Raw genomic sequence first — 26578 nt, forward strand, 5'->3', positions numbered from 1 at the left:
GCTGAACCACGACACAGCAACCTTTGAGCCTGACTGGATGGGAGCTGCTAGAGATAGAAAAAGAGCAACCTGCAGCTAAACATAGAGCACCCAGGGCACACTGGTGGCTAATTCTAAGTACCAGCAATAATAATTACAAGTATCACCAGTTCTTCATGGTTAAATTAAAACACAGTGTTTACCCAATTTGACTGTGTGGCTCAGAAAAGCCAGAAAAAAGGAAAGAGCTAGCAAATGGAGTTTAAACAAGATCTCAAATACACTCAGGCAGGCCTAATTCTGCTGCCACTGAACTCAGCAGTACAAAACTGACTTGCTTTTGTGGCCATGACCCAAGCTGAATGTTTCTGAATTCTTATTTATTCGAATGGATCCCATTTATAGAAAGTATGCATATTCAACAAAGCCCTGAAATATGTTTCATTTTAATCAGATGTTTTGATCACAATTAACATGTATATCAATACCAACAAGCTTAATTAAAAAGCAAATAGTCACAGCTGTTTATAGAGGAAAACCCCCAAACCATGGCAGATCAGGGTATCATTCACCTTTAATCATAAACTAAGGATGAGACCATGAACATAGGCAGGAGACACAGCTGGAAATCCCTTCTTAACTTAAGAACCAGTTCCCCAGGCAATCCTAACAACATTCCAGACTAGGTTCAAGGTGGCTGGGATAGTGAATATATCCCTGCCAAGTCACTTTATAAACTTGGCCTGCTTAAACAATTTACTGCCTGTCTCTAATATTCCCACCAACAAGGCCCTTGTCTCGACGCAAAACAAAACCTCCAAAAGCTCAGAGACAAAACAGACACACAGACACACAGACGCTGGTTTGTATAACTCAGGCTAAAGTTTCTTTAAAGTATTGTTTTCTTCATCAGAAGGAAAAACAAGCAACTTGTAATTTTAAAACATTTGCTGGGTGGTTATATGGCAATTTATTGAATTATTTTTTAAGATGTAATTTTAAAACAAAATTCATTCTTGCCAAGATGGATGCTTTTCCTCTATTTTAAAATTATTTTATTGAAAATGCTTAATAATAATTAAAAAAAAATAAATCAGAGGAGCAATGGTCAGTCCAGATAGCATTTCCCTGATTTAAGCAGGTCAGAAGTGGAGTTGTTACTGATTTATCACTCTGGTCACTCCTAATTTGACAAGAACCACTACACTGAAATACTTGTGTCCCACTGCACGGAACTTTTAAAACTCATTTACAGATGTTTGAACAAACCTATTAAAATTGTTTTCCTCCCTGGTGTCCAGACTACTGGTAGACCTTGTAAATTTTGTAACCTTAATACCAAAGCACAAGGCCAGGATGCTGGAGGGGGAGACTCAGGCTGCTGATCATGCACTGCCTCACCAAAAGCAGTTTGAAGAGACACAAACCATGGTGCTCATCACCTGCTTGGCAGCTCCAAAAGGTAAAAAAATTCAAGATGAACAGTAAACCCTGTGCTCCGACCACTTCCAGGGTGACAGCTGAAAAGTGTCAGAGGCTGCACACACTGTACACATCTGTTTTGTAGGGTGGCTGTGGCTTTTTCAAAATGTGAAAGGCTTGGCAACAAAAAAATGTTATGGTCAGTCTTGTAGCACCAGACAGGTTGGACCAGATGTTTCAGTGTCATTATTCTTCCTTGTGCTTTTTTTTTTATCTTTGTTATTTCCTTTTTATCTAGAAAGTTTAGCTAAACATAGGAATGATTTTGTATGAAAGCCAAGCTGAGCTCACAATACCCAGGAAATACTCACACTTCTCAAGAAACAGAAATGAACTTAGAGCCCTCCAGGTGTGATTCTGATTTCTAATCATCAGCAAAAAAACTTTTTGAGGGCAGTCTGTGAATCGAATACACTGCAGAGCCTGTCTTGTTATAAGGGGTTAAAAGGTTCCTACCAAGTTATTTTTCCCGGTTTGCAAAGCCAGTACTGGTTGTGATAACCCTGAAATTCTGAAACTGAAATCAGTTTTCTTATCAGAGTGACTCTCTCATATTAAAACCACAAGAGCCTTAACAGTGGGGAATGAGTGCTCGTAACAGGCATAACATTTTTATTTGTATCTTCATTTAAGGCTATGTGACAACACTTCACCAAAATCCAATCCAAGGCTGGTTTGAAATCACCTTTCAAGCAGAAATAACTTTTTTTTTTTTAAATCCAGCAAATACACCCAAAACCAGCCAGAACAAAAAAAAAAAAAAAAAAAAAAAAAAAAGCAAAAACAAAACCAAAGCAAAACCCCACCCAACCTGCTCCTCCCTGAGATAATTTCTGGAATAATTGTGTCCACAAGAAGGGCAGCAACACCCTCCTGAGGGCAGCAGCTCCTGGGGCTGTGATGGAGCACACTGCTGTTGATGACTGCTCTGTCCTGGCAGCCAGGCTCTCTGACTGACCCATTCACTCAGAACAGTAAGTCTGGTAAAAAATCTTGCCATCACTTTTAGACATAATCCTAACAGGCCCAGTCAGCTGGAAGATGGGGACATGTTAAATGTCTGAAGTAGACACTGTGGAAGTTCAAGGCCTCTGAGGTCTCTTTTGATTTCTACACTTGCAGCAGCTTCACATTTTCCTAGAAGGGTGTTCACTGTGACTGTGGGCGAACACTGAGAAGTAAAGCCTTACATATTTTAAGCAAAAGCTCTTGCTTACCTAATCCTAGAATGGTTTGGGTTGCAAGGGACCTTAAAAGTCATGTCATTCTAACTCTCCTGCCAAGGGCAGGGACACCTTCTACAATACCAGGTTGCTCAGAGCTCCTGTCAGCCTGGTCTTGAACGCTGTCAGGGATTCACAACTTCGGGCAACCTGTCCCAGGACCTCACCACCCTTATATACAGAGTTTCTTCCTAATATCTAATCTAAACCTAGCCTCCTTTAGCTTAAAGCCATCCCCCTTTATCCTGTTTGCCCTTGTGGAAGGTCTCTCTCTAGCCCCTTTAGCTACTGGAAAGTTTTGTAAGGTTTTCCTGGAGCTTTCTCTTCTCCAAGCTGTTTTCATAGCAGAGGTGTTCCAGCCCTCTCATCCAATTGGTGGCCTCTTCTGGACTCATTCCTGGGGGTTCACATCTTCCTTCTGCTGAGGAGCTCAGAGCTGGATGCAGTAGTGCAGGTGAGGTCTCAAAAGAGTGGAGTAGAGGGGCAGAATCACCTCTCTCAACCAAGGACCCTCTGATTTGGGTTCAGCCCAGGACACCAAAAAAATGAACATACCCGTAATATCAATCCATCAGTGCCACAACAAGGACTCCTCCTAAAAGCAGCTGCCTGCCAGCTTACCACACATTCTCCTACCACCATGATACACCATTTTTTCACTATCAGAAATATGGGTTAAGAAATATCTTGTTATAGAGTGTTTCTAAAACAGGAAAATTTTTAAATGAAATGTACTTTGTTCCACTTGTGGGTTTGTTTCCTTTCTAGACTGCATTCTGAGCAATGCAGTCCTCTTTGCATCACGTTTTGTTTTCTATGGGTACAATGCATCTCCCTTCAAGTTAACTTATCATATTAGGTACTACTCTAATCCTGAAAGGCAAGGAATGTACATCTAAACACCTGTTTCCACTGCAAACAGAAAGAATCCACAAAAGTCCTGTGGTCCTCCCTTCTGGGTTTTAATTGTATTACTTCACGTAATATGAGCACTACTTCAATTTTGTCATTATGTTGACGCATACAGGTGCAAGATTGCCAGGAAAAGCTAAATATATCTTCCAGCAGGGTGTCATTGTCGTTTATACAGAAGCACTTTGCTTCTCCAGCACACAGAGGACTGAAATTAGCCTGAGTTACAACGAGCTGGGTTAGGCGCAGAGCAGCACTACCTCCCGAGGTTCCCTTCCCTGCGCCGCTGCCGCCAGCGTCTCAGGGCACCACGCATCAAACCTCGTCTTTGGCAGCCTCCTCCAATTCCCTGTCAAACAAGTTTAGAGAGGGAATTGCTGCTGGAGAGTTTCAATGTTCAGCAAAGGCCTGCTCACGCAAGCTGCACATCTGATCAAGGCAGCCCCACCTCCCTGGCAGATCTCGCTGCTCCCACCATCGCTCTCCTTGTGTCCTGCCCCAGATTTGGGGGGAGCTGCTCTCAAACACTCGTTCACAAAAAGATACCTCACAGATCCAGGTTAGGGCACCGTTAGAAAACAAGTGAAATCAATGGGGATGATAACAAATAGGTGTGATAACCACTTAACCTGTCCCTGCCACAGCAGCTGAGCCGTGTCCTGGTGGTGCCCAGCTTGTGTGCGCAGCTCAGGAGCTCCTGAGCCAGCCTGCATTGGGTTACAGAGCAGCTCTTTTGGTTACAACCCCGCTCCCTGCTTGTCTGTCTGAGGCTCTGCACTCCTGCTTGACAAACAGCAAAGGGAAATAGAGCAATTGTGTAACACCTTTCTTTTTTTAACCTGAGACAGAAAATGCTTTTATTGGGGACACTGTGGCTGGTGAAAAACAGCCCTTTCTGGTTTTTTTTTTTGGGCTTGTGGAAGATACAGTTTCCAGCAGGCCACATCTACTGTCCTACATTTTCTCACTTGTTTCTGCCTTTTCTGTGTGTTCCTTCAGGGATGCAGGACAGAACTCTTTTCCTTGGGTGAAGTATCACCTCTATAAAACTCAAAATGAGGAATTGCTCATTGAGCCCAACATCCCCTGCTGTTAGAACTTGCCTCAGGTGTGGTCAACTATATTTACATTTGCCACTTGTCCCAGTACCTCACGGTCCTCCAGAAGTTACCACTTTTCTATTCTTTCCTGTCTTAAAATAGGCAGAATAGGTCTCTTCTCCTTTGCAGAGTGTCTCCTGGATCAGCCTTCCTGTTTACCTCCACTGACTAATATTCTATTCTTTGCAGTCACCCTCCAGAAAAGTTTTCACCTGTTCATGATTCTCTTATATTCTCCTATTTTTCAGCTTTCAGCTTGTCTCTCCTTTGGATGTTCTCTTTTTATTTTTGAACTTCTGAGGTGTATAATTTAATACTCTGGTCACATGCTTTACTATAGAACCTTTTAAACTTTTAATTAAATTAATGGCACCTTTCCAAAACATCAAGAATTGCAATTTTTCAACCTAAATGGAAAGTCTCCAGGAAGATAACAATTAATTCTTCTGTTCCAGCTCTGAGTTTTATGTGAGTCTCTATGCAATTCTGTAAAATGCATTATGCAGGAAGTCACATTACTAAAAATGTTCTTTCTGGAGTTATAAATCTTCAGGTGGTGGCATGGCTTAGTTAACACAGTGCTCATTCTCCCAGTATCTTATGGATCCAGAGCTTCACACAATGAATCTGGGCAATGACCTTCACTTTAACAGCTGATGCACTCAAAGAACCACATATCACAAACACCCGTGTCAGCCTCAGTGAAACAGTGCGAGCACTAAAACAAATCAGTAGCTACAGATTTCCATTCCAGCACGCATTTGGCTGATGACAGAGTAGAAAACAACATCACAAACCTATTTTTTAGCCCGTAAACATCTCCATTAAACTCAATTTGGTAGAAACAACTTGTAAGAGGTGAGGTGTTTGGTTGTATGGACTCTTGCTGGTCCATTTTAGTACATTAAGCTCTCTGTAAAAAGTATCTACAGGGCTCTTCTGAACCTGAAATTCTTGTCAAATCTGTTTGCTATGGAAAAAGACCTCACTGCTGGCTCAGTCACAGCACCTGCACCTCAACTGACTGGTTTTGGAAGATGTGTGAAGAGGCTGTGTATACACATCATGGATGTGGCTGACATTTCAACTCACAGCCCAAAATATCCATCAGGGAGTACAAAGCAATTACATACTCTCGTCTTGACAGAAGGGAGGGGTTGGAATTTGCTTTCCTAATCATTCAGGGCCCTGTTTGCTAAGGGTCTCAGGTAACTCCCACATATGAATAATAATCCAATGGATTTACAGGAATGGATTAGGCTCAGAGAGACCAAACACATGCAAGTGTTCCAGGCCAGACTGGACAAGATTTTAAGCAACCTGGTCTAGTGGAAGATGCCCCTGCCCATGGCAGGGGGATTGGAACAAGATGATCTTTGAGGTCCCTTCCAAACCAAAGCATTCCATGATTTTACACAGGCATAGGAGATCTCAGCCTCAATGTGTCTAGAGGCCTTAAACACTCTGAACATCAAAAAATCTGAGCTCTTCACTGAGACAGAGTTTTCATGAAGTTTGCTATTAATAAGGTTGTATGTGTCATGGGTTTCAACCATGCCACTGATTTTAATGGTAAGTTTTTCACAGCCCAAGACCAACAGTCATACACAACTTGAAACATTCTGCAACCCAACCACATAAAAGGTGTGGTGATTTTTCTATATTTTCATTTAATTGCTTTCTGTTCTCAGTTACTCTTCTATAAAATCAGAATGAGCTTCAGTCTGAGGAAACTGACAGTAAAAACTGATGAAGTTTTTATTGGTTTAGGAAAAAAAAAAAAAAAGGAAGCATTGCAGTAAATAATCAGGAGACTGACAGCTTATCTCAATCCTTATTGTTTTATGGTACATCAGCATTTCTCCAACAGCCTCTGCTGAGGTACCAAACCCTGGTACCCCCCTGCTCTTCCCAAAAATGGAAAAGAAAGTCAGGATTCATGGAGCAAAACCTGAAGCCTACAGCCTCAAGTCTAAAGTTAGGACACAGTATATTGCAGGCAGCAGTCTAAGAATAACAGAACAAACTCACGAGGAGAGAATTAACAATAAAACACAGGAACTCTGACTCTCCCTCCACAACATTACCTAATTCTAATGTCACGAAGAAGAAAGCAGGGTGAGTGTGTGTGCAGGAGATAACAGGCTGTCACAGCACCGCTTCCGCACAGCGCCAGAAAATTAAAGTTTGATTATTCAGTAGAAGCTGAGCCGATCTGAGAGTCACACCAGTGTCCAGTTCACAGCGCAACTTACCTTCACAAAGAGCTCAATTTCAGGGTCCTTTCCTTCCCCATTAGCAGCAACAGAGTCTGTCATTTTTCACCCCCAAGGCTACCAGCTGATCTCTTGATATTAAATGGCAAAAGGAGGTTTCAACTGCACGGCGTGTGAGTTTCCCTTCTGAACCGCTCCCACAAAGCTGTTAAAACATCACTTGTAATGATAAAGCTTGAAAGCAGTGGAGTAAACAAGTTTGCAGTCAATTAAATTAATAGTAATTTAGAAAAGAAAGGCAGCAGAGGAGCAGTCCCTGTTACGGTAGTTCTTCAGAGCAACAAGTGCTGCTGTGCTCTGGTACAGTATCCTCATCTGTCAGAGCTGCAGCCCTCGCTGCCTGCCCAAAATAGCCCAGAGCATAAAAAAACAGAGGGTGGGGTTAAACTCATAGGGGAGGAGACAAGCTCCTGGTACCTACGGCAGGACCAGTCTCTGAACAAATAATTCTGCTCTTCCCTGTTTTCAGCGTTTTTGTTGTTCCCTCCCTCATTCTACAGGGACAGGGAAGAAGGAACTCCTGCAGCCGGGCTGGTTTCATTGCTTTAAGCAACAGTGATGTTTTTTTTCTGCTTTTCTGAAGGGTGTCCATCCTGCCTGTAGCTGTTCAAAGTCCTAATATTGTTATTGCTAAGAAAGGTAAGAGAAAAAGAGCCTGTGCACTGGCTGTTGGATCAATCAAGGAATGGGAAGAAAAGCAGAGCTTTGCCTCAGCATCCCCCGCCATGTGTGGGGTACAGAGTGGTGTAGAAGCCAAAACTGAGTACTCAGGTGAGAGAAGCGCCTGTGATGTGACCACTGCTGATGGAGCTCAGGAGCAGAGGAATGGGAATGTTTGGGTCCCATAACTATTTCTCAGCATGTCACCTGAGATGCTGCTTGTAGAGGGGGGACAGGAGGGCAATGATTTGCTGGGTGGAGCATGGGAGAGCAGTTCCAAGGGCCTCAGCCTGCTGCTGACACGCTGCTGTCATCCCTACACCCTTTCCTTCACCCTGCATTCCTGGCATGACTCAGAGGGCACCGCACAACAGCCCTGAGCATGAGGTGGCACCTATAGAAAGTCCTGACACAGCCAAAAGGCATGAAGGGAGGGAGTGCTGGCACAGGAGGGGACAGCAGGCGGAGGTGAAGGGGTCAATGGCACCTCCTCCTCATCCCCATCCCTGCCTGGAGGAACTTTGTGTCCTCCTGCCCTCGGGAAGTCTCTTCCTACACTTCTGCCCCGATCCTGTTTCAGGACTGCCAAAGCTCTGGCTCACAGGTTGTTGGCAGCTCGAGCTGCCAGACATGAGCAGTTTTATCTTCCCCTTCTGACACAGAGATGCCTTTTGGGGAGGGTTTTGACATGATCAAACACTCGTCTTTCCTGAAAGTGCTCTTAGCTGTGTGCTTCTGTGATGACCTCCTGTTCTCTCTGTAGGCATTTGACACAGCTCCAGAGCAGTCACAGCCAACGCCTCCATGGCCCGTTGGGTGAGTTCTATCGGAATGTCCCCACAACAGCTTCTTCATGTGCACTACACGAAGGACTGAAATGGTTAACAAGTAAATCTCATTATGCTGTTGCAAGTGTAATTACAACATAATCATCATTATAATTACTGTAAAAGTATGCTTATGGTTTTTAGATCTAATTAGCGCTCATTCAAATAACTGGAAGGTTAACTATAAGAGAATTAAGTGTTATTACTCCTTTGATTTCAAATTTTTACATGTAATTTTTGGACTAGGCACATTAATTACCAAACATTTTGAGTACAATTATTCTTAAGCCTACCGGCAAGTTTCCAAGGACATGGGCTAAGTGTACTTACATGTGGCAGAAAGAATCATTGCATTGTAATTATGCATTACAGTTATAAAAGTCTGCCAAAAACTTAAGAGTAATCACTGTATCTCTAAAATGCATCCCTAAATAATGCATTATTACCTATACAATTATAAGCTTTTGGGATTTGCAAAAAATTGTTTTGCTCTAGCACCTTGTGGCGACATAATTTCCCTTTAATGAGGGTTCTTGGGAACAACAGGAAATGGATCGTCTTGACTGAGGTTACCTGTAGCTCCAGCCTCACTGAAAACATTGTTTTGATATAGGCAAGTGGTTTGAACAAGTTGTATCCCAGGACCATTGGCTCTGGAAGAGAAGATACTGCCAGCTATGAGCACAGTAATGAGGTAATGCTGCTAATGCTGAACCAAAGGGTAGAAATAAAATCAGGTTTCCAAACATCAGCACTTACAAGTTGTGATGCATGTGACCTATTTAGATGTCTATTTTAGAATGAAAAAATATGCCCTAGAAGTGTCTAATTTTTTCCACTGAGCCCAGGGTAATGAGATAAACATGTAATGGTCAGACAAATCCTGCAGTAATTTTTAAGTAGAAGAAATCTATGGCTTTAGAGCCTGATTCCTGTGCCATTCCTCACTCCAGAAGTTGTGTGTGCCTTGTGCTTCTGAAAGTCAAACTCTAGATGTAGCACTTTCAGTAGAGCCTCGTGTTAAAACATTCAAATCCTTCCCTCCAATTACTGTCTGGGTTTAGTGGTGTGTTATAATTAGTAATTAGTTTGCAGATGAAGATTATTGTGCTGAGGCTCAGCAAAGCAGAAGGGAAACTTTGCAATACAAAGGGAGTGAAGGTGCCCTGCAGCCATTTCCATCCTAACCCAGATATAAACTGCTGCAGGGACCGGCCAGATCCCACCTGGCTCAGGGTGTTCTGGACAGTGGTGCCACTGGGAGGTGCCTTCCCCATGTGCTTCCACCTCACCTCCTGCCCCAGGACCTGATATGGGGTGCTCAGAGGCTACAGAAGTTGAGTAGTAAATACCACACATCTGGTGTTCCAGCTGTGCTTTTAGGTATCCATGGAAAAATAAGCCAACCCACCTCTAAGAAAAAAAAACCTCTGCTTTAAAAAAATACCCCCATGGAATCCCTAGAAGAGACCAAACATAACAGACAACATTACTTGTTCATATAATGCTGTTTTGGTTTTTTTTAAGAGATTCTGGAAGCTGAATTTAGGATAAACATTGTAGAAGGCAGTGAGTAGGAGGAAATATATAGAGATGCATATTTATTTATTTATTTATTTATTTATGCACTGCTTTAGGAATCTATTCATGCATTTACTGCTTTTCTGTCATATAAAACTGACTTATCACTTACATCTGGGTGGAACCTTTCTGACCATAATGGTTTTTAGTGTCTACACAGCTCTTTTGTGTATTATGAAATCAGCTCTTTCTTCAGCCAAATTAAGGGTAAGATACTGATAAATAATTAGTACACTCTCATTTTACTGCAAAGAATGAGTCACTTAGTTTGGCCTATCATTTTCTCACAAGTCAGAAGTAGCAGAGGCTTTGAGTTACACACAAGAACATTAGACACTGAATTATGAACTCCTCATAAGCCAAGTCATTATAAGTTGAGGTTTATGAGATATAGAAATGAATATGAGCACATCATCCCATTAATAAAAGAAGAGGATGGCTTCAGAAAAGGAACAGCCACGTCCCTATGTAAGGCTCTATTGTAGGTGAGCACTATCAGCTTTCACAGGCCTGATCCAAGCTTCACTTCCAGCAAAGATTTGTCCTGAGGGGGTGAAGCAGAGGCCAAGCATCCAGAATGTAACTCTATCAGTTCTCCAGCACACTGCTACGTTACCAAGAAGGATCAGAGCACAAAGCACATCCATCCCCCAGTGCTTCCATCCAGCTCCTTCCATCAGAGCAGGTATTGCAAGTTTTATATGACACAGACAGCGTTTTTCATTGTTGGGATGAAAAGAAGTAAAAGCTTTGTGCAGCTGCAGTAAATGCAGTAAATGGTATTCAGAGCTATGATTTTACCAGGAAATTATTTAACTGCTTAGTTGTCAACAAACCCCACACCTAAGCAGCAGCCAGGGTAGTATGAACAGGTTATGGAAATATCTCTTCCAGAGACAGTTCTGAATTACTGGCAATTTCCAACTGAATTTATTGGATGCTAATAGTTTTGATATGCAACACACTTCACAAGTTAACAACTGCAAGGAATCAATCCAGTAACTTTTATTTTCTTTTGAGTTTCAATGTGTCACTATCAATTTCTTGTCTGAATTTCAGAAAAATCAAAAGGTTTGTCTCAGATATTTGGGGCCAGACAGCAGATCTGTTCCCATTCCCAGATGTACAAGACATGCAAGGACATACAAAGCTCTTCTCATCAGCCTCATGCCAGCACTTGGTGAGCAGATACTTTTCCTTGACTCTAAAGATGTACAGTACCTCAAAATGTGTTGGTTTGATGGAAGAACTTTGATTTTGTTCCTTTTTGTAAGTTTTCCCACAGTGAAGGTAATGGAAGAAAAGACATCAGGAGATACAGAAACAGCTGTGCCTGAATGTTTCAATAAATGGGATGGGCTGGAAAAACCTAGACCAGAAAACTTTGCACTCCATTAACTGGCCAGTTTGAGGTAACCCACTCTATACCCACCCCCAGATATTATGAATCCATCACAGCCATGAGCTACAGCAGCTCTCCTTTATCTTTTTATTAAAAAGCATTATTTTAGCTCTAAAATGACCTTGCTGAAACTCTTCTGTTTAGCAGAATGAATCAGTTCAGACTGGAGTTTTGCAAAGTTTTAGTCCAAAATGGAATTATTTTTATATATAATTATATTTTCACGTGGATGCAGCATCAAACTTTGCTGTAACATAAATAAGCATTAACACCTTCAAGAGAAAACCTGAAGAGAAAAACTGAACCTGCTGTTCAGTGTGAAGAGGGACTGCATTATGGATAATGATCTCAGTGCTCACACAGAAACAGCCTCAGGTACCCATTTGTAAGGAAGTGGCTCTGAAAAGGTACAAAATCATCTCCTAATGCTGCATTCAGTACAGAGGCTTCTAGAGGACAGTGGTTCATTTCACTATCATTCCAAAACTGACATTTCAATTAAAAACAAAAGATACTTTCCAACCAGGACTGGGACTGCTCTGGAAAGTGGTATTGTAGGAGATACAATGGAGAGCATGACAGATTGTCCCAAACTGTGAGCCATATGGATAATGCAGCTGATAAAAGGAGAAATGTAGAAATCCTCAGCCTTTGCTTTTCAAAATAAATCCTCCATGCCATCAAGGGTGGTGAAGAAAAACAGCACCAGGTAATTGTGATGTACCCATTGTTGTTGACTCACTACTGTCATACAACTAAAATTACGTTATTTTACTTCCAAGTCTGCAACAGAGTAAGTAATGCCTATTCCTGTCTTGTTTTACAGGAGTTCATCATGCAAGACCCTTTTTAGATTATTTCTGTTCACTACTTTGTATGTTTCTTACCATAAATTAAGTCTAAATTGATTAAGATTTGAAGTATGAACATGCAAACTAGGATAAATCCCTCCCCAAACAAAAGACCAGCACACAATACACTATGTTAATCCTGATATATGAATTATTATTTACAGAAAGTTTTCAAAATGGCATGTACAACTCATGCACATCTCAGGCTAGGCTATAATTCCTTCCAGTAAGTAAGGCACAAAGAATGCACAGTTGCTGCTGATTTAATTGGACACATTTGTGTTTCACACTGTTGTTTAGCAAACAATTTGGCTGAGAGCTGAAATTACTTTCTATGTTCTGATGCACATTATTTCTAAAAGTTGAAGCCTTCAGCAGCTCAGTTTGAAATTACTCATGACTCAGGCTAGTCCCCATGGGTTTACACACTGGCATCAGTACCTGCATGGCAGGTAATGTGCATGGATCTGCACCATGGATTTCAGAATCCTCTGCGGTGTAGGTACTGTTGGCTTAAGAAAAGGACCTCTGGATTTTTGCTCCCTGATAAACTCACACTGGATCAGTGTGAAATAGCATGGATTTTTGCTCCCTGATAAACTCACACTGGATCAGTGTGAAATAGCAGGGCTCAACATCCTTACATCCCTCTGTGGCAGCAAAGTTTAACCTCTGCAGCAGTGATGCCTCTGGTCAGTGGCAGTGCTGCTAGCCAGGGTTAATGCAGCTGACTGACCTTGAGCCTCTCAGTGAGCTGAAGAACTCTTCCATTCTCCTTAATAAATTACCTTCATTCATTTTTCATTTCACCTTTTGGTACTTCTGTGATAAACTTTCCACAAAGTTTGCCAGCTCACTTGCCTTAGTGCATCACCTCAAGCTGTTATGAAATGAACAGCGGGTTCTTTGTTCTTTTTTTCCTTCCTAAGAACTCCAAGGTAAGAGTTCAACATCTTGCAGCACCTAAAGTTGACTTGGAGATACTCCATTTTAGGTTTGGTTGTGGTTTTTTTTGGTTTTTTTTTTGCTTGAGGACCCTTTTCACTGCAGAGTTAATGCAAACAACTAGGATGAATTGAAGCAAGGTGGTGAGTTAAGCACAGACTGAAATTCTCTTCTACGAATACTCTTTTACATTAGCAGATTTTTGCTGGTAACTATCACATTAACAGATTTTTGCTGGTGACCAGCAAACCCAGCTCATTAGGACTTCAAAGAACATATCCTACATCCTTAAGTGAAAGATGGTTGTGGTAATTCTTGAAAAGGTGATTGGCTTAAGACCAACAGTAAATTTTTAGTGAAATTCAGCACTGAGCACAGTCTAAATAACAGTGGTGCCTTGTTTAAGTCTGTCAGAACTGGGAATACTGAGTAGTCTAACTAGAAAGACATAAGGGCTTTTTTTGCCTCTTAAATGGAAGATTTTCCAAATAATTTCCGTCTTTTGCCAAAATCACAAACTTTCACAGAGCATATAGCAGGTATCACTTTTATAAGAAAAGTGTGGACCCTTGGCCACTGGCTGCAATACCTGGAGCAACTTCACAGACCACCAAAATGTCAAAGCCCAGTTTGTCTTTGCAGCCTCACTGCTCTGACAAAACTCTGATGCAATCCTGTAGAAAATGGACTAGGTTTTCCTGTGAGACCTACATCATCTGGAAAAGTTCTAATGAGATATGGACCCCTTTACTCATTATTAGCAACTTTTACCCATTTCTAGCCAAGCAGCAAGTCAGAGTTGATACTGGCTGATATTAGACTAATGCCAGACTAACTAATAAATATATATAAAGATATCTCATGATCTTGAGAGAAAATTAGATTCCCCTGCAGAGGGTGGCAGCAAACAGAGACTCTCCAGGTAAGCCTTGCCTACAGGTTCATGCAGAAAATTGACCTTCAGAGAGAAAAGGCAGAGTTCAGAAGGGTGAAGCTGTGTGTGTTGTGAGGTTTGACTCCTCGCAGCTCTGCATCTTGACTAAATGGCTGTCACTGTGAGGGAGTTTCTATCATCTCTGACCATGCTGGATCTCCTGACCAGAAAAAGATGACTTTAGGGTACAGAGTTATCAAACCAACACGCTCTGCAATTCTCTCATATGCTGTGAGAGATCCAGCAATTAAACAACAAATTAAAAGGTAATTGATAGCCCTTTTTAGAGAACTAAGCATATAGAATCAAAACTGAAAGTAAGTTGGCCAGGTCATCTATCACTCTCCCAAGATATTATAAACCATGCACTTTATTACTGTAAACCAGAAAAAAAAATTAAAATGCTGTAATGAAAATAAAGGGCAATCCACACATAAAAACCATAAAAACTTCATAGTGCAAAACTTCATAAAATCAAAGATGAGCCACTGGAAGTAAAACATGTGGGAATAGTTTACTATTGATAGGGCTGATAGTGCCACTGATTTTTAATGCTTCCTAATTCTTTCCCCATTTACACCCTGTTTTCAAGCCAAGGTAACTTTTGCCAGACTTTAAAAAGGGAGCTTTTCAACACTGGTGTCGTCTTTATTCATCCAAAGGACTTCAGACACCCAAAGATTTATCTTGCAATGCACTCAGTCACTGAACTCACTGATTCCCCAGGCTACATCTTAAACAAAAGCTTGAAAATGAACAAAAATGCAAGGAAATGACCCAATTTCCCCAGAATCAACAGCCAGCTAAGAATAGACTCCTGAACTCCTCAATGTCAGCTTAGTCAAACCATTGTCAAATGAAAAAACATTTGTTTTCCCAAGTGTTCAGAACTCCATAGTCGTGGAGTACACTCTCCATACAGGTGATTATGTGAATATATATACAAGTACAACATTCTTGTACACAGTACTCTATAGGCGCATTTCCAAAGACATTCCACCAGCCCACCTGCCACGCTCTGCTTGAAAAATCTGCTTGGAAAATCTGGCCTTCAGTCTGTTTCTTTTTTTTTTTTTTTTTTTAATCAACATAAAATGTACTTGGTTGCCATCCCCATGAGTCACACAGTCCAGTCTTGACAAGTTAATTGTTAAGCGGAATTAGGCAGCAGAGCGTTCTTTGGTCACATCCTTGCAGGGGCTTGGAGAGCACGGTCTCCTCCCTGGCTGGCAGTCGAGGAGGGAATGCCAGGGTGGCTGAGCCGCCTGCCGGGTTTTATAGCGGGGCTATTTTTAGCTGTTATCAGCCGTGGGTTCGGGGCCAATCCGCGCCCGGGGCCGCGCAGAAACTCTGCCCTGGCCAAACTTCACTCGCAGCAATCTCCCAGGGAGGGGCCAAGTGACTCTGAATTCGCTGCTCTGAACTTGGGCCGTTCTTTATTTGGGCTCCTGCAAGGCGCCAGCACACCAAGGACACGCGTTAGGACCGTGAGCGAGTTACTGATTCAGCAGATAAGCATCCTGCCTATATTTGGTGAAAATGAGTGAATTTGAGGTGCCTCATGAAGTCCAATAAGTGATGCAATCATTCAGTATGATAGACATATAAATCAATCTCTGGTGTTTTTACGAAGGTGGTGATTTTTATGTCACTGTGTAACTATGTACTGTGTAACTGGAAACTACTTACTGTGATTATTTACAAATCCATGTGCTCACCGAAGAAAGGGAAGACAGATTGGTGCCTCTTCAAAACAGACCACATTGTGTATAATAGACTCTTGACACTGGACCTTTGTCCAGCATATTCTTTTAGTAACTTTTTGGGGAAATACGACCTTGTAGTAACTTTAGGCTTTGAGAAGTGAATTTGAAATGGTGAGAAAAATCTGTATTGAAATTAGGAAGAACTTCTGATGACATTAAGAAAAATAAAAATTTTATAAGTTCAAATTAGTTTTCCTAGTATTTCTGTTTACTGAGGACTTGCCAGTATTATTTGGGCACCTCACTGGCCATTTCTGGCTAACAGAGACCCTCTTGCAATGAGGGGCCATCCAAAGTATCAATGTTACAGCTAAAGATGAACATATTTATAGACCAAGTATAAACATGGGCAAATATAAAACACTTCTGCTGGTCAGATTTTTAATCAAATAGATTTTAAAATTAATCAAAAAATTGTACAAATACATGTGAGCAGAGGTCTGAAGAGTAATTAAATACTTATATTTTCAGATGCAAAGCTTCCACTCCTTCCATTTGCTTTTCAAGCAGCCTTCAAGTTACAGGGACACACTGTTGAGATGTCCCAAAGCACAGCAACGTAGACATTTCACCTCAAATAGAATTTGTTTACTCAAACAATCACAGGTATCTTAAAACAGGAGGTTATTAAAATAATTTTTTTGCTGCTTGTTTAGTTTAGCTTTAAAAGCAGAAGCAACCTGGGACAAGATGCAGCTGTGAAAAAAAAAAAGGCACCTTTGCGGAAAGAAAATATGTGCAGAAGGGGAGTACTATGACAACTGGCAGAAACGGAGACAAAAAGGATTGGCTGGTTTAGCCCCAAAACATCTGAGGGTGTCTAAGCCTAAACTGATTTTTAAAAGAGCTAAATGCATGAATGACTACTAATGGACCATGTTGGCACAAGAGCAAGGATGTTTTAGCTGCACATAAATAAAGGTAATTTGGAAATTAAAGTGTCAAACCTTTAGAGCAGTGACATTCTGAAACAGATTTCCAAAATTAATAATAATAGTAATGGTTTCTAAATAGACTTTGATCACTTTATGAATGAAGTATTGCATGATGAAGTTGTCTGTAACAGAATACTCCATTTCATGTCCCCAAAGGTTAGCTCCAGTCCTATGAATTTCATTTTCAAATTTCCTAGAATCCCCAAAGAAACCATCTTGGTCAGTGTGCAGATTTCTACCTTTCTATGCCTCATCTTTTATAAACATATAAGCAGGAAAATAATGGTTTTGCTCTCAGAAGATGTGTTCTCTAGTTTTACTTCATTAACACCTGCATGGAGCCTGCAACAGAAAATCAATTAACTTGTAAATCAAAATCCTGGTTTTGAACACTGCTGGATGTACTGAAACCAGACCTGTACACTGACAGACTCACTTCCCAGCTATCCCTGAGCACGTCGTCATAACGTCATGAATGTCACTGACGTCTTGCATTATCAGAGACCTACCAACAGTACAAATTCACCTACAATTGTTTCATTAATTGATATGAAAAAGATCATCTAGAGATCTAAATATAAAAATCATACCTGCAGATGACAAATAAATGACTCATTTTAGAGTGACACACTTCCTCCTTTTCTTCTGCCACAGGAGGCAGTTTCATACAGGTTCATAACATTTTCCACAAAGAAGTACTAAATATTTTTATATTGCCACAAATACATAAAAATATTTATATGTTTCTTTTCAGCCACAAACAAAGTTATGAGAGGACATTGAGTAATTCTAAATGAACTAGTAAATACAGTGGCACAACAGTGGAAAATTTGCCTTTAATGCAGGGTCTTAAGGGTCTTATGACCCAAAGAAACAAAGAATTTTTCTTTTCCCAGTTAAAATCTTAAGCTGTGTCTGCAGCAGTATCTAGGAATTCAAATTCAGTATGTTCAGTTAGCTTTTCTCTTCTATTGTGGTGTCTGAAATAAAATTTAATTCTAAAACAAATACAGTTGAAAGACACATATATGGGGATTGCTGTTAAAAAAGGATAAGATTTGACTGAAGTTAAAGGAAGAGTGCTGGATCTCAGTCTTAGAAAGATGATAAAATATATTTGATAATTTTATCTGGTTAATTTAGACAGTAAGTCAACAGCAGAAGTGTCCATCATCGCACTGTTTGATCGCTATTGCACTTCAGTCCTTGCTGAGTGGGGACACTGAAACAAAAAGGGAAATTAAATGGCCTGAAAAAAGAAATTAATCAATCCAAAGTTTGTTTCCAGATGTCCATTACCAGAATTCACTTCTAGTCTAATCTAGTCATCCAAGATTTGTATTTAACCTGTCACTGGTGGTATTCAGTTTATTTAACTTCAGGTGACCAAGCTATTGTTTTCAGTGAAAGTTGATGGCTTGATGCAGTTGCCTAAGCCTAGATACCCAGCAGCATTTGTAAGGATAGCTGAGGAAATCCATAAACATATATGAGACAGGATCTGTGGGACACTCCAGAGGCAGCTGGAGGCCAGGAAAGAAGCCTTTAGATATCTAAACCAGCAGGGGATGCCTGTGGTTGGAAAACTGAATTAGGCCCTGCTCCATAACATGAACGGAGTTGACCTAACAAGGAACCTCCCTCTACAGATGTGCTTGCACTTGGCCACTGGAATTAACATCCCATCCTGCTATTTCAGATAGCTTTTTGCTGCAAAAAGAGCCTAGACATCCTGCAGAGGTGTAGTTAATGGCTTACAGACACACGTTCAGTTGGATGAGCCAAATCCAACCCTTGATATCTAAAGAAAACAAAGAGCAGAGCAGAAATGCTGCTTTCCTCTTGCAGACTCCAAAATAGTTGACATATTATCATCATCTGTTGCTCTGCAGGGATTATGCATTATTTTGTGTCTGTGAAATATTAGTCTCAGTAGAGCTGCTCTTTAGGTACTTCTGAAATAACCAATTCAAAATAATACCAATTGCTCTGTTTTGGACAGGATCCATTTAACAGGTGACAGTACTGCTACACAGATAAGTTTTCAAGGCCAGCAAAGAAGTAATTAATGCACAAATCCAAACATTTTTCACTCCAAAAATGTAGGTGTTGAGATGTTTCAAAAGAAAAAACCAGTCCATGCTGGGATAAGGGCCTTGTTTTCAGAACATCAAAAAGGGTATCACAAAATGAAATATATATAAGGAAAACAAATGAGTAAATAAATCCCGTTTTAATTTTCTCTCAGTGTGACCTATATTATTTACATTGTGTTTGCCATTGCTGCAATCACTGTTCAGGGACAGTTTCCTAGATAATCCAGGTCTGTATTTTGAAGCTGTTGCTATGCTGCTGTGCTGTGCCCGGACGCCGCTGTGGCTGGAGCCGCGCACTGAGCCCCAGCTCGGAATTGATTCCTGGACCTTTCTGCAGGTGCCTGAGTGAGGCACAGACTCAGCAAAGGTTGGAAGCAAGACCCTTTCCCCCTTTGTATCCAAAAGATTAAGCAAACTGCTCTGCCCTGCTGCTGAAACATGCGTTCTGCTGGTGACTGATAGTTGGGGAAATGGGTGTTATCTGCAGCAGAACGGCCGTCACTAATCTTTTCACACACACATGCACACACAAAGTAATTTGGATAGGCATAAATCCAGCTGTGAGGAGACCGACAGCACAGTTTTCCTCCTCAGAAATAAGGGTCAGTTGCTATTAGGTTTACATGTGAAGACTTCAGAGATTACCAGTCTGCTGTACATGACGGGGTGGAGGAGGGAGCCATAAAGCCACACTGTGTCTGCACAGTGGTGTGGAAGTGTTAGAGTTGTATCCCTATTTTCTGAGTTAGCAGAGCAAAAGCACTGGTGAGGGTATCCTTCACACTGGATTTATGTCAGAACAGTTCTCTGACTCCAAAACCATGCTGTTTTCGGTGAGGGGTGATCAGAGTCTGATCACACCACTAAGAGAAACCTAAATTCTCGCAGAAGAGAAACCTAATGCTCTACAAGTCAAATGGCAGCTGCAAACTGTGCAGCACTACTGTGTTAGACCTGCTTGCAAGTGGGCAAGACTGCTACTGAAGCATTTATTGGGAAAATATCACGGCTGGAGGAACCATATAAATGTTAAAGGATTCAAAAATACATTAAAATACAGCAGATAAAGTGTTCTGACTAGAGAGTTGGATAAATGATGAATTAAAGAGGTGCTTGCTGTAGTAATTTTCATTAGCATTGCTATTTTTGAGATACTACCTGTACCTCAAAACTGGAGCTTAAGAATTATATAAATTAACTGGAGAAAGACTGGAAAAGGTCATAAAAAGGAGCCCTAAAACAAAAAAGCCCAAACCACAACACACCAAACCAGTCAACATTTAGAAATGATGACTCAAGATTGAAGGCAAGCCGAAGGACTTGTTTAGTTCAAGAAAGTAGACTGAAGGAAATTTGATCTGTGTCTTCTATATACATAAAGGTCTTGTCTATTAAAAGGAAAAATAGCATAAATCAGAGCAAGAATTTTACTAAAGGAAAATATTGTCTCAGGACAGTAATTAAGCATTGACATAGACTAATTGGTGTAAGTGCTGAATGGGCATCACTGAATGTTCCCAAAGAAGCATCTGTTAGGCACAGTCTAGGTAAGACTGAGAGTAGAGGGACACATCACGTGGTATTCCAGAAATGTATTTCTATACTTAATTGTACTTGTAAGCTATCTCAAGCTACTTGCAGGAATAAACAACCATTAATTTAATTTTAATTATCAAAACAGGTATCACGTTAGGATATTGGCTCCCCATGAGTCATTTCCTGCTGTGCACATGTCAACTTCAGCATCTTGGTCTGTAAATCTGCCAAGACTGGAGGATTCTGAAAATAGTTCTTGGATCTTTTCCTTGCTCAGGTTGCTCAGTTAACACTGTTTAAAAGGTGGATTATGAATCACTCATCCGTTTTCTAAGCTTATTATTAAGACCAAAATAATAGTTGCTTACTTCTGTTAGATTTATTATTTATAATATTTTAAAGGCTAAAATGTCATAAAAAGACAAACTACTATAACTTTGTGTACATATGGAGAGTTACAGCTGCCACGTGGCTTCAGCCTGAATTTACCCTTCTACCTGCAAACCTTGGTGGAGAAGATATGTCTGAATACCAGCCTCATGTGCTGTTTTGGAGTCAATCAGAAAACTAACTGGTTTCCATTGCCAGCAGGTATCAGGACTTGCAGTTTTCCTTACAAATATCTAAAAGCCCAAAACTGCAAATACAGCTGTTTTCCTCTGTAGATTATGAGTGTAGCAAGAAATGTTCAGTTCTGCTCAGCAAAACACCAGTTTAACCACTAACTTCTGACTGGACATCCATGTGGTTCTGCTCTCTTCAAATTATACATGCTTAAAATTAGATTTGTCCTGTGACTTCATGTTCTGAACCATTAATACACATTCCTAAATGGAATTTTCTCAACAGATACCAGAATGCTTCATAAAACAAGAGAAAAGCCAACTCATTAGGAAGAAGTATGATTTTCCCAGTGACAAGATGAGTTTCACTGTCCCTGTGAGGAACATGGTCTGTCATTCTCAACAGTTCAGCTCAGCTTGGGGAGTCAGTAGGGAACTAGCACAGAGTTAGTTGTGCCACCAAGTTGGAGTCCTCAGACAATCCTGGCTTGGAAATCAGAGAACCACAGAATCACAGAATTGGTAAGGTTTGAAAAGATGTTTAACATCAAGTCCAGCTGTCAACCAGCACCACCGCCATGTTCACCATAAAACCAGGTCCTCAAGTGCCATATCCACAAGTTTTTGGATGCCCAGGGATGGTGACTGCACTTCCCTGAGCAGCCTGTTCCAGTGCCTGACAACCTTCTCCATAAAAAAAAAAAAATCCTAATATCCAACCTAAACCTCTACTGGCACAACTGAGGAATTTTCTCCCATCCTGTCACTTGTTATGAGCGAGCAGAACCCGACCCCCACCTGGCTCTGCCCTCCTTCCAGGGAGTTTGGAAAGCAAGAGCCCCCCAGCTCCCTCAGCTGCTCCTCAGACCTGTGCTCCAGACCCTTCCCCAGCTCCATTCCCTTCTCTGGATATGCTCCACCCCCTCAATTTCTTTTTTGCCATGAGGGGCCCAGAACTGAACCCAGGATCTGAGGTGTGGCCACAGCCATGCCCAGCACAGAGGGACAGTCACTGCCCTGGCCCTGCTGCCACACTGTGGCTGGTGCAAGCCAGGTGCCTTTGGCCTTCTTGCCCACCTGGGCACACCTGGCTCATGTTCAGCTGCTGTCACCAGCACCCCCAGGTCCTTTTCCAGCTTTCCAGCCACTCTTCTCACAGCCTGCAGTGCTGCAGGAGTTGTTGTGACCTAAGTGCAGGACTCAGCACTTCAAATGAGAGAGTGGGAAACATCTTGTTGGAAAAACAAAAATGTCCTTTATTTTCCAGCTCCTGACTTAATGACATTTTACAGAAGGATACCATAATCCCAAACAGAAACAGCTAAATGCATAGGTTCTGATTCTTAAATATAAGCACTGGTATCTATGAAAAGGACAGGAGGCAACAAGAACAAATTTAGATACACAAAATTCCATTTAAAACAGTTTTACCATGATGGTAGGACATTAGAATGACTGCACAGAGAAGTTGTGGTTTCTTCATCTTTGGAAATATTGAACACCAAACATGACCCTGAGTAAGTTAAGTAGGTGATCATGCTCTGAGCAAGGAGTTGGACAAGGTGATCTCCAGAGATGCTCTCCAGCATCTATAACTCTGTTACTCCAGTGCAGTGATCCAAAGGTGCAGGTTGATGATGCTAAACCCCAGTACAGCATTGGTATTTTTGCCTAACACAAAGTGTTTATTGCTTAGGATAAAGAATTAACTTCTTTCTTTTGGGAACCATGTTCCTATGGCACAAGTGAGTACAGAGAGGCTATAATCTGCAGTCAGTCTCAGGTCATCAAAGAAACAGAAGGGCAATAATTTTCTTCTGAAAAGAAAATTGGAGGACTGCTCTTTAAATAATAACCTAAGCATCAGGAAAACAAAAAAGTTAAAATTTTCAAAGAAACCCAAACCTTCAGAACAAACATCCTGCTCAATAGGAAAATACAGTGTACAGGTGAGAAGGCCAGACCTTGGAGCTATGATGGGGTCAGGCTGTCCTGTGCACTCAGTAACACGGCCTGTGTGCCAGTCATATTTCTGTTCAAATTGCAAAGGCTTTTGTTTGAATAAATTACAGAGTTATTGAAAAGGCATTAAAGTGGCTGTGACAAGCCTGGACATGCTGGATTCACACAAACAGATGCATGTTGTTACATGCTGCATTCTGCTGTTAAAGGCACAGGGAATTCCTTTTTTACTTTATGGTACATCCTGAAATAGCCCACTGACGTGACATAGTTACCAAGCACTGATAATCAGTGAAAAATGAGTTAAAGTGATGTAAACATTTTCTTGGTGTCTAATGAATGGACTATTGTAAACATTATCCATCCAGCTGCACTGTGAGTTAGATACCATTTAATCTTCCCACTTTCTCTGGTGTTCAGTCCTCTGATACTCACGTTTCCAGTCATTCACAGAGATTTATTAGGTCTACAAGCAAAGGGAGGAATAAATAGTGGCAGAACTGTCATGATCACTATTGCCCTACAACACCGGGTGCTGCTGTCACTGTTAGTGTCTGCAGAAAAGTGCAAACCCAGATGAACCCAATTTCAGAGTAACACTGGCCTCAGGTGGACTAGAGACCATGTGAGAACAGAACCATCTGTGAGTAATATTTATTGACACACCTGAGATATTAGTCCCATGTGTAAGAAGCCACAGACCTTAGGGATTTCACTACACTTGTTATATATTATTCTGTGACCTTTCATTTTACAGGCTGACTTTTGCTATCTAGATAATAAAAGAGAGCAAAGCTGGATCTGAACTCCATGAAGTTACTGCCTTACTACCTTGATACCAGAAAGATAGGAAAACAAAAAGCCAAAAACTAAACATCATCATGTTCTCGAGGAGTAAAATACTGTAACAGGAGTTCAGTTCAGTCACCAGCCCAGCAGTACTCAGTGCCCTGACCACTGGGCACAGCATGGATCACCTGAGAGCCTCAGCTTTTCAGCCAGGTAGGGATATCTTGGGGCTCAAGGACATCTCAAAGACACCAGGCAATCACGTTTCCAAAGTGAAGAGAGCACAGTTTGCCTTTCTCTTTGGAGTAACTGATAAGAACCTTTATGGGATAATCAAGTACTCCACACAACAAAAGCAAGGAAAAGGACTTCCTCAGACCTTGTCCCTGACAGTTCTATTCAAAATGCCTCTCTTCTCACTTTTTCAAATCTCTGCTTGAATGGGAACGTCTGCACACATTTCTTATTTTATCCATAGAAAAAGAAGACATTGTTATTTTGAAATAAGAGGAATGTGAAAGAATAAGGAAAATAAAGAGATGATTTTAAAGCCCAAATACAGGTTGCTAACACCATGTAGTTGCTAACCAAAAAAATATACTCAATTGCTGCTACTTTTAACACATACACAGGACTACATGCAGAAATAAAAAACAGAACTAATGTCACAGCTCTTACTTTGACCATATAACCAACATATTTTTGGTAATGACCATGATCCAGTAACAGAAATACAACAGGTGCTGTCTCAGGGAGTCATTTAACCAAATAATGACTGCTGAAAACACTTCTCATTATGTATTGCAACAAAATCTCTTCTCCAGCTTCCAAAGCCCCCATGGAACTGAGAAACAGATTTTGATAATATTATTTATGTTGAAAAGTGACAAACTTCATGAGGCTTCTCCTGAAATAACAGAATATTATAATCATGGTGTACTGTTCTATTCAAAGTACACAAGATCTTGAACATTTTTATATAGTTAAAAAGAAGGAACTGTCAGGCCAGCATTTCAGCCTAATAAATGTTGAGAAAGGTTAAATACAAGTGCATTTATGAAGGGCATCATAGTGTTTATTCAAGAACACAGGTGTTTACAGTTTTGAAACCTAAGTAATCCTTTATAAGGTGAGAGAAGGTGTGAAAGCCCTCTCAGTAATTTATACCTAACTGGAAATTAATGAAAATACACGTTTAAATTATCACAGAAATACTTAAATCTAAATATTGAAAGAAAGGAAAGAAAAACTTCTTTCAGGGATGAGCATTATTTAAACTATATATTCAGTTTTCTCCATAGCATTCACAGCTATAGCTTTTGAGCTCTCAGCTGCTAGATAGTGAAGTGCAGGGATAGCTGAACTAGCTCAACTAAGTAGTAGCAGCCTATCTGTACCAGCAGAGAGATTTCCCAGAATAAATGAATTGCAGCAACCATCAGGATATCTGCACCATACTTCCATTTGAATGAAGAAATCCCAGGCACTTCCACACAACATAAATCACCTCTTTCTCAGCTTACAGATGCAATAGGTAAGTGAAGAGATTGGCTCCCTGCAGCAGAGTTGGGATCAAAGCAGTGGGTAGCTGTATTTCACTGATTTGGAGGATACACATATTGATTTGGGGTTTAAAAGTAGGGTATGCTTAGGAGCACCTGGGTTCTTACCTTTACAAAAACGGAAATCTCAAAATCTTCCTGGAAGTTGTTAGTTTCTCCAAAGTTATTGTTAAGGGGAAACTTGAGGGAAGTTGAAGAGTTGGTATAAGTGCTCTGTCTCTGACGAAACTGGAAATCCATAGGAAAATGCAGGTTGCTCTCAAACACTGAGCCCTCTACGTCTTTATCTTCCAGAGTTGGGCTCATCAGATCCATCTGCTGCTGTGGGGAGTCTTCTTCAGCACCATGGTGAGATGAAGAATCATCTTCTCCATCACTTCCATGCTGAGAGGCCACAGAATTATTACAGCTGTCTTCTGAGTTCTCCTTACTACCATCCATGTTTTCTGGGGTATTAGTGATGGAAAAAGGGGATGCTGAATCTTCATGGACATGATCAAAAAGATCACCCCCTTTATTTTCCTCAGAATCTGAAACCTCAGAGACAGTGGTGTTGTTAGCATTTTGATTGGTGTCAGTGAATGGATCTTCCATGGCTGCCGGCTGATGAGCTTTGCTTGCCTGCTGGTACCTTGCAGACTACAATTAAAGTGAGATGTTGACAGACAAGGCTCCTCAGGAGGAAGCAGAGTCTGTGGTGTACTTTCTGAATGCTCAGCTACACATGGCAGATCTCCAACAATCATTTACTGAGAGCCTTGAATCAACAACTGCACTTCCACCAAGTAAAAGGCTGTCTCACTTTTAACCCCTTTGTCGATCTGACTCCTGGGAACTGTAGCTCAGGAGCTGTAATCAGCTGTTTCTCCAGACGTTGCCTGGATAAGTGTAGCAAAAACCAGCTAAAGAACCTATCAGTACTAAAAAGCTACAGTAAAAAATAAGTATTCTTGCATAGGAAGTCGAAAATAGTTCTACTGGAAATCTTATTTATGTAAAGAGGTAGAAATGCAGACTTTGCCCAGTCATTCATATTTTCACAAAACAGGAGTGAGTTTTTTCACAAAAAGTTCAAGGAAAAGCAAGGCAAAACTGCCTCAATAATATAAGTAGTCATCTACAACATTTTAGTGGTTGCTTACAAAATCATCAACAACTGAAGATCATTTATGAAACAGCTACAAAAAAAAATTATAA

At 40.9% G+C, this 26578-nt stretch overlaps 1 protein-coding gene across 2 annotated transcripts in view; it reads right to left on the reverse strand.

Annotated features, from left to right (window-relative positions):
* The window catches only part of CLIC5 (chloride intracellular channel 5), a 71735-nt gene extending 45635 nt beyond the window's left edge, over window positions 1-26100 (reverse strand). The window contains exon 1 of one of the 2 annotated variants that reach the window (XM_038132213.1): window positions 25490-26100. In XM_038132213.1, coding sequence (XP_037988141.1) covers window positions 25490-25975 — 486 coding nt within the window. In that variant the 5' untranslated portion in view covers window positions 25976-26100. Of the gene's footprint in view, window positions 1-6951; window positions 7335-25489 lie in introns of those variants that run through there. The other variant, XM_038132214.1, reaches the window with a different exon arrangement.
* Between the last annotated feature and the right edge of the window lie 478 nt (window positions 26101-26578).

This window comes from Motacilla alba, chromosome 3 (genome assembly GCF_015832195.1).
Source record: "Motacilla alba alba isolate MOTALB_02 chromosome 3, Motacilla_alba_V1.0_pri, whole genome shotgun sequence".
In the NCBI taxonomy this organism is placed as follows: Eukaryota; Metazoa; Chordata; class Aves; order Passeriformes; family Motacillidae; genus Motacilla; species Motacilla alba.